The sequence below is a fragment of the Merops nubicus genome, unplaced genomic scaffold (genome assembly GCF_000691845.1).
Source record: "Merops nubicus isolate BGI_N331 unplaced genomic scaffold, ASM69184v1 scaffold10099, whole genome shotgun sequence".
NCBI classification, from domain to species: Eukaryota; Metazoa; Chordata; class Aves; order Coraciiformes; family Meropidae; genus Merops; species Merops nubicus.
This window is the reverse complement of record NW_008633060.1, coordinates 126535-135629: the sequence shown is the minus strand read 5'-3', so window position 1 is coordinate 135629 and position 9095 is coordinate 126535. Positions and strand designations below refer to the sequence as shown.

The 9095-nt window shown below is 44.3% G+C and overlaps 1 protein-coding gene across 1 annotated transcript in view; it reads left to right on the top strand.

Annotated features, from left to right (window-relative positions):
- The first annotated feature begins 3213 nt into the window (after positions 1 to 3213).
- Positions 3214 to 9095, top strand: part of NPR3 (natriuretic peptide receptor 3) — a 33790-nt gene continuing 27908 nt past the window's right edge. Inside the window, exons 1-2 of the mRNA XM_008948112.1 lie at positions 3214 to 3331; positions 8231 to 8397. Coding sequence (XP_008946360.1) covers positions 3217 to 3331; positions 8231 to 8397 — 282 coding nt within the window. The 5' untranslated portion in view covers positions 3214 to 3216. The remainder of the gene's footprint in view (positions 3332 to 8230; positions 8398 to 9095) is intronic.

Sequence of the window (9095 nt, the reverse complement as noted above, 5' to 3'; positions counted from 1 at the left end):
CAGATCTTTCGTCTTGCATAGGTCTGTGACCTGCGGATGACTGAACAAAAGCAGCCCTCTGTCTTGCTCGTTTCCCCAACTTGTGCCCTGTGGGATCACAGCCTCGTGTCTCATCTCTTCATTTGTCCTCTGGCTCATGCCTCTACTGCGAAATGCAGCAAGTGGGGCCCTTCACCTTCCACTTGTGCTTTTCTGACTTAAAAGACTGACTGCAGGACTTGCATAGCATGTTCCTTTGGGTCTGAGAGGTAGTCCTGCTGCTCACAGCATCTTTTAGGTTGATACAGTATTTTAAAATTCAGGTATCATGTGAAGGATGCACCACGTGCCTTAGCTGACCAGATGAGGTCTTCAGTTCTCTTGGGGACTCCTTGGAGGTCCCCCCACCAGGGCAGCATGGCTTGTGGGTGATGAGGCACTGTCCGATGCACTTTCTTGGAGACGTTTTTGGTTGATTGCTTTTCTCACCAGTTTTTAAGGGCTCCTGTGTCACATCTACCATGACACTGTCCTGGGTTCTGACCCTGCATCTTTGCTGTTTCCACAGATTGCTACTGGTGTAGTTCTACCTGAATGGTCAGGTTTCCTTGAGCCATTCAGGAGGCAATGGGCTTTCAAGCACATTAAGGATACCTGCCTGAAACTTGGGTGTCTAAGAAAGAAGCTGCCCTACCTGCAGGGCTGTGGGGACCTGGGGCAGAGGCTGGCTCCATGGGCTAGTGTGTTGCTGGCTGGGGGTTTGCTCTGAGCTCTCAGGGTTCCAGTATGCAGGGGCACACCCAGCCATGCACCCATGTTTGCCAACAGCTGCCTGTCCAGTCCCTGGAACCAGCTACAAAAGACTCCAGTCTTGCAGCCACGGCAAAGACATGACGAAAAACGTGATGGTAAAAGTTAACCACTCATCTTTAATGAATTTAATTAATTCTATGCTCCCTTGTAGAATTGATTAGCTGTGCTGCAGACTTGATGCTGTAGGCTCAGGTTTGCCATAATAGTCCCAAACCCAGAGGACTGTGCTTAAATGTGTTCTGCATAAGCTTGTAGCCCAAGGGATGCACGTAGCAAAGGGAACGTTTACTCCTGTAGCTGGAATTAAACTCTTGCGTGTTTGTAGGCTGAGTCAATGATCCTAGTGAATAAATTCAGAATATTAGTATTAGAATTACTGTGGTCTGTGTGTATTATACTGGAGGGAGAACATGTTGTATGTGTTTGCACGTACACGTTTGTATGTACACAATAGTAAGTTAAGGTATGGATGCAGATTAAATACACATAGTTTACATTTTTGGAAGATTCACAAGCGATATGCCCATAGTTTATTTGCTTCAAGATCTTGAAATATGTAACCTTTGTGCTCCTGCTGGGTTAAAAACCACATCCAAATAGTTAATATTACTTTCCTTACATTCCTTTGGAGGCTTACAAAATACAGTTTAATGTATTTTAAAGTAGGGTTTTCGCCCTCGCTCTTTTTATTCCTTTTGCACAAGGTCTTTTGCTGGTGTTGTGGGAATCTCTTTGATTCCATCAACAGATTATGATTTTATGATAGATGTGAATTCTACAGGCAAACTCAAGGGACAGTTGAGAGGGCAGCAAGAAAATGTTTCAAAAGGAAATCTCTCACCTATGCCGAAGTTAGGAACAGTGAGACAAATTCATTCCTGATGTGCATCTGGAACAGATTTTAACCAAACTTTATTGTAAGAAATTTTTTGTTTTCCCTCTTCTTTCCCTTCATGCTAATATACTTCACAATGGTCATGAAATATGTCTTGCTCTGCTGTTCTGGAAATTATTATATTACTGTGCTACAATCAGTAGAGCAGAGCTATGCGTGGTATAGCTCTCCTGAAGCGTGGGGATGTACCGAACGTGACTCAGCCCAGCCGCGCATCTGGAGTTTTGTGCCTGTGATGGCATCCAACCAGAAAAGTGATGGGGGAAGATTCATTGTGTGCAAAAAGATTTGGCTTGTTTGGCATTTTCATTTCTTATAATAGCAAACAATTCTACCCAGAAAAGCTGAATGTGGTTTTGATTCAGTTTTATTGTTGGGGTGAAAATAGTTGCGTACATTATTGTAGCTTTTGAGCCCTGCCTTGCGTGACGGTGTTCTTGGAAACAGGCGTGCAGTTGGTTTCAAATCATTGTCCCAACAGGATCTCTTACAGCTTTGCTGTAGGATATAGCCCTGAAGCATGCTCTGGTACAATATCTTGCCGCTCCCTCTGATGTCAGTAGTTTCATACCCATAATCTTGTGAACCTATATAAAAGTGTATAGGATACTGTGCTCAGTCGGGACTGGGGGGGGATGTACCTCCCCATTCCTGAGTTTCTGCTTTCCCTTTGCAGAGGGAGGGAGTAGCAATGGAAGTAGTACCCCTTGCCCAACAGGTTGTGGAAGAGACCTCTCAGCCACAGTGTCCTAGTGTGGATGATGGTGTCCCTTCTAGGTCCCGGTGTAGGAGCAAAGCCCCTGCTTAGCTCTTCGTCTGCGATAGACGAGGCTCTGTAGGATTTAATCTTGTAACCACACTTGTTCAAGCTCAGAAAGCAGCACTTGCTTTTCCCATTTCTGAACATCATATCCCATCAAAGGTCTTTGCCTAGGCTTATTGTATAGTTTCTAGAGAGATTCAAAACATTGTCCACAGACAGCTGCAAGAGATGCTGCTCCCTGTTAACTGTAGACAGGCAACAAATTCTAGTCCAGATACCTAAACTTTAGATAGCTGAGGTGTAGGCGAGATGAACTTAAACCAAGCTTGTCAATGGAATAGAAATTAAAATGGTAGTGCCATTGTATCACCTTAATTCTTCATCTTCAGGTTGTCTTATGCCACTTAGAAGTAGCAGCAGAGGTTTATGGTTGCAGTCGACTCTGTGAATATATGCAGCTAAAGAAAATTGAAGTCAGAACTTGCCACATGTAGGGGTAGAAAAACTTGGATCACACAGAGGCTCTATTTAATTCTTTTCAGAGGACACAGGGGAGAAGGAAGCCTCTCTGTTTTTGGTACCTGTCTTCCGTTAGCTGTTTGGGAGCTGAGCTTTGTTTGCTATCTGTGTTTTCATGTTTGTTGCAACACTGAGAGGACAGCTGGGGTCACTGTCTCTGGCAGCATTCATACTTAACAGGCTGTTCCCTGAAGCTCTTGAACTGCTTCTTATCAATGTTTTTCATTTTCTTCCACCAGTTGTAATCATGTGTGCCAGTGGTGACACAATCAGGAACATCATGTTGGCTGCTCATCGGCAAGGAATGACCAACGGGGACTATGCTTTCTTCAATATTGAACTCTTCAACAGCTCATCATATGGTAATGTTTTTCCAGCCCAAGTATGTTGCAAAGTCTTCTGTAAGCCTGGTAAATATTTTTAGACTTGTAAGCCTCAAAATACAGAGCACTGAGTCACAGTATATACCACTGCCTCTCCCCATCGTCGCAGTTACCTTCCTCTTGTGCTATGGTATTGCAGGAAATAAAATGGACCTCCTGGCTGTAGTTGCCACTGGGTGGGTCACAAGATGCCAAATGCACTATAGGCATTACTTATTTTAGTGGCTTGTAGGGGAAGCAGCACCAGAGACATTGGTTTTAGCAGCCAGGTGTGGGTACCCCGTGCTGCAGTGTGTGTGTTCAGCTCTAGAAGGCTTGGACTGCAGCATCCCCAGCCTTTTGACTGCCAAATCTCAGGGCAGGGGTAGTACTCTCGTTTCCCTGGTGACCTCTGGCTTGTGCAGGTGACTGGAAGGAGGCACTGACAAGAACAGGCCCGTGGGCAGCTGCAGGGCTTCTGTCTCCAGAATTCATCTTTCTGCTGGGGGATTCACACATGAAATTTGTTTCAACTTTTGATCACAAACTGCCTCTGCAAAAATAATCATTACTGTGCTCTTGAAGGGAAAGCGCTGGATGGTACAGTTCAGATTTACTAGAGTAGGGGGGTAAAGGGGCTGATTCCACCTCTGAGTAAAAAGGATCAGATTTCTCAAATTCAAACATGACTAAAAGATGTAAATCAAATAAATATGCTTTTTGAAATATACTTGTATTCAGTTAAGTTTGCTATTATGGCAGTGCATGGCAGGGATTAAGCCTGCTCCCAGCTGTTGCAGCTGTCTCATTTAAAGTAACACCAGAGCAACAGGATTGCTGAATTTTTAACATCAGATCTCTGAAGCTGCGATGACTTCAGGCCTGGGAACTAGATTTTGCTGAAGTGACCGTGTGGCTTTTGAAAGGAACAGCCTCTTTTGCAGGTGCAGAGAAATTAATTTCCCCCCTGCAGGCTGCCTTAACTAATCCACTACAATAATAACTTCATTTTGAACTGAAAACCAAGTGAGACTTGAGAAAGAAGGAAAACTTGTTTTTTTTTTTTCTTTTTCTTCAAGCCTCAAAAAGCTGACCAAAAGGATTAACTGAATTTGCAAAAGTATCTGTTTTGTTTAATAAATAGGTTAATTGTGAATTAAATTCTTTTGCATAACTTTGTTATCCATCTTCCGTCTCTGAAATCAGTTCACAGTAAACAGCTCATTTCGTTGGAAAGCTCCATAGTGGAGGTATATAGCTGTTTGAGAGATGCAGATACCTACAGAGGTACACGCACTGCTACATGTATCATCTTTGTTAGCTAAATAAGTGCCAGGTTGTGCCACATAATAAGGAAATCACTTAAGTAACTAAAAGATAAAGTTATATAACAAGATCAAAGCCGATGGTTTTATTCAAGTTTTTCTTTTTCTTGAGCTGAATTTGGAGGGACTTCATCCCTTGTGGCATAAGCAAAACCATTTGACATTGCAGCCTGAATCAGGACCAGAGCAAGAAGCTGAATGTCTATGCACATCAGCAGTCACAAAACTTTGACGTTTTGGCCCTTCTGTAGACCCTGGGAGCTTTGCAGGGTGGATTTTACTAGAAACCACTGATCAAATAACCCCTCTGGCTGCTGGCAGTGGCTCGTTACGGCTGCACCACTGGTGCGTTTCATCTGGCAGGGTAGAAGTGTGTCATACACAGTCCTTCTGGCCATAGGTACATGTCTGTGTGAGCTGGGCTCCCTTTGGAGCCTCTGGAAGGAAGTGGGCATGCTGGGACAGCACTTCACCTCATCTGTAGGTGTCTGCAGTGGCTCGTATCAATCATCCCCTACAACTGAGGGTTTCCTTGTCTGGGCTGAAGTGAGTGCGGGGTGACTACCTGGGAAGCTCTGATGCTGGCTAGGACAGTTGGTACCCGAAGTTCTCCTTGAGCAGGGAATGCTCATGTAAGACCAGTGGCTCCAGGAGATGGGCTGCTGCATTTTGGGATGGTTTTGCTTTCCAGAGTGGCCTTTGCTAGGAGGCAGCGGTAGTTGCAGGAGGCAGTGTTGCGATCCCCAGGCTCAGCGCCCTGCCCCAGGAGGGACCCGGCATCGAGGCTGGTGTGAGGTGGTGCAGCCCCCAGCAGATGGCACTTTCCTCAGCTGTCTGCGGGGCAGCGCTCTGCCGTCCTGCCGTGGGACCTCCGTGCCACGCGGGGGTGGGGGCAGCAGCCCTAAGGGCCTCAGCACCATCCTGCTTTGCATCACAGGTAGCCCAGTCTTCTAACTTTTCCAAGGGATTAATGAAAACTGTCTTGTGATGTAGTGTTGTTAGAATGTGACATTTCCTGACATTTCTAAGTAATAGTTCTTCTAAATCAATTTTTCTGTTTCTTTGTGGATGTGTTTCCCATAAGAGTGAAATGATTGTGCCTCAGAAGTTGACTTCTCTGTAGGTGGTCATCACAGGTAGAATACAAGCATAATGGAGAAATGTGGAGAAATTCTCTCAAAATTCCTTGTTCCCAGTGCCTGGAGGTAATAGATTTTGTACTTTTTTTTTTTAAGGTACAAAAAGTGGGTATGATTGGCAAATTGGCACTAAGACGTTATGTTCAGATGACCATATTGCAGTTTGTTGTTGCCCTTTGTTCTGAATATTTTTCATTTTTCGGAGGAGCAGACGTACTAAATGCCAAAGCTGCAATAATTGCACATAAGTACTGTGGCAAGATGACTTCCCACAAAATAATCCATGAAGGAATTTAAATATGTAAATAATTCTAAGAACACTGTTATGCAAGTGTACCTTCCTTGCACCCAGTGTCAAGACTTTTAAAAATAAGTTCGTCCAATGTCCAGGACAGAAACTTATTCACATTGTACCAGCACTACCATTTTTGATGGGGTCTGTAATCTCAGTGGTTTTAGCTGTGCTACTTGAATACTGCACCTCTGAAATGCAGGTACCCAGCTGGGGCAGAGTCTCTGCAGCTTTGAGGCTCCAGGAGGACATGTACCCTCTTGTGGGGGAGCTAGTAAGATTAGTTTATACTTGCAGATGTGCATTTCTTTTCAAAAGTGGTAATAAGGACAGGGTGCAGGTGCTGAAGGGAAGAGTGCTCCCTCTGAGGGCAGAACCAGATGGTCAGATATTAGTTGCTTTTTAGTGTTTCCACCACGTCAGATGAATAGGGTCCTGGCAGGAGTAATTTTGAACAGTTAAACTTTGTATAGAAACAAAATCCCTAAACAAAGGTAGATGTATCTAGAGCTTCTTCCTAGGAGAATGAAGTTACTTTAAAAAAAATAAGAATTTGCAAAATTCCTGGTATTTATAAAGGTTACAGTCCTAGCTGGTGATGAGCTGTGGTAAATAAGGCTTTCCTGGGGTGGAAAAGAGAGGTAGCAGGGCTCAGGTGGTCCTGTGCCACCCGGCCTGTGCTGGGAGTGACCCCAGCCACTCCGGAGCCAAAAGCAGCAGGAGGAGGAAAGTCTTGTAATCTGGAGAAATGCAGGTCCTTGTTTCTTCCCTGTGCTCTCTGAGCATGCAGATCAATTGTCCAGTTACGTTTATTGTCAAGAAAAAAAAGGGGGGAAAAGAATATCCTGGCAGCAGTGCTGGAGTACTGGAAGGGCACAGTGTATTAATTTTGTCCGTACTACCCATATAGAACTCTTTATTCACCTGCTTTGGGGGCACTGAGGTGCTCTGTCCAAGAATTTGCTTTTGCAGGCATGTGATGCAGCTGGTAGTGCTGTGCAAAGGGCACCACAGGTTTGATGCCCTGGACTCCATCTCCCATTAGCATCTCCAAACTGCTTGCTTCTCTTGATCTGAACACCGTGGTCCTCAACCCAGGAAGCAGCCACATCCTCGCTCATCTCCCATGTTGCTTTCAGGTTGCCCTTGGGAGCTTAGTGTTAGTCTCTGGCTTGGCTCATTTAGCCATGATGGGGTTTGTTGCTATTGTTCAAAAAATAATATGACTGTTTAGCTTTTAATTATTTGTAATCAGTTAAAGGCACACTGCTTAGGGCTACCACTGTTCCCTGCAGGCCTCTTTCCATTTTTCATTTACATAAAATAGTGCAAAACCTGGTCCAAGGCAATGTGAACCTTCCCACTGATCTCACGACGCTTTGGATCAGGGTCTCAGGACCTGCTAAGGTCAGGCCATGTTAAGCAGGGAGACTCCTCAGCTAAGTAGCAACCAATCAGCTATAGTTATCTTCTTTTTTAAAAATCTGTTTACTTTACTGGTGGTCCGAGTTAAATAGTTCCCTTGCTGTGACACAAAACATGTAAACACAGCATAGGCACAGGATCCATCTTTTTTGTTTTTTTTTCTGCAAGTATGTGTTTCCCACTATGAGCAGGGCTGGTCTGGCAGCCACTGCACACATGGTTTTCTTCTTGGCTGTGCTGGGAGAGCTGTGGGAGAAGTAGCTGCACCATCTGCCTTGTATTCAGGGAGATGATCATTCCACTGACTTTACTGGTGCCTTTCTGACTGTCCAAGAGTGTCACTGGTGGACTGATGTGTAACAGAAACTTTGTGGTCAAATTATTCCCCACTTGCTCTAACTTAAAATATCTCTGTGTTCAAGATCGGTTCATGTTTTTTGTTTCTCCAGGGTGTCTCCTCGTGCTTAGTCTTCCTCCCACCCCTTAAAAGTAAGCAAGTACAGCATGGGAGTAAAGTTGTCCTTCTGTTTGCACATTTACTTCCTACCAGACATTCCTCCCTGTGCATTTTCATGCACGTCTTGGAGCATGTTCAGTGCTCCCTTGTACTCTGCTATCCCCCCAAGGTGCAGGAGAAGGGACTTCTGGGTGGAAAAAGGAAGGCAGTCCTATAATAGTACCTAATTTGGAGTTGGAAATGTGCTTGTTTACCCCTTAGGAAATGGGTCTTGGAGAAGAGGAGACAAATATGACCTTGAGGCCAAGAAGGCATACTCATACCTCCAAACTGTCACTCTGCTGAGGACTGTGAAGCCTGAGTTTGAGAAGTTTTCCCTGGAGGTGAAAAGTTCTGTTCAGAAGCAAGGTCTGCATGAGGATGACTACGTAAGTACCTGATGATAGAGGATTTAGTCTTAACCTCTTCAAAAGAGTGCTCCTAAATTAAAGCAAAAGTATCAGTGAGACCTTACCAGGACAGAATCACCTGGATTTGCTTGTGGAAACCCACTGCTGCCTACAATATTCTCTTTTCTTTTCTTATCTTCTCATCGTTGTTGTTGTGGACAATGCGAATAGCGAGAACAGATTCTGTCTACCTGCAGTAGGTCTTTGCACGACCATCTACAACCAGTTGTCCTGTGCTTGTCCCCTTGTTTATCAGTAGGACTGCTGAGGAAAGGCAGGTTGCTAGCTCTCTTTACCACCACTCACTTCTCTATTTTTAACAAGCAAAGGGCTATATTCCTCTTTTTTGTTTTCTGCCAATACTTTTTGGTAGAATCAGATGTCAGAAAGTTAGTCTCTGTATTGCACCTGAAGTTTTTCTTGATGTGAATGAGAAAAGTGGTATTGTTCACCAACTAAGCATATTTAGATTGTTGCTGTTTTAACTTAAACTGTCTAAAATGTCAGTATAGTCCTTGTGAGTTGCTTTAAGCCTAGAAGAGTGTCACTGTCCTCTAGAGATGGATGTGGAAACTGTCTTTTTTTAATCTCTCCAAATGTAGGAGGAAGATGCTTCTGAAAATTGCTTTTGAGCTACTGCTAAGCTAGTTGGGTACGCGTTTTCATAGAAAAGTCTT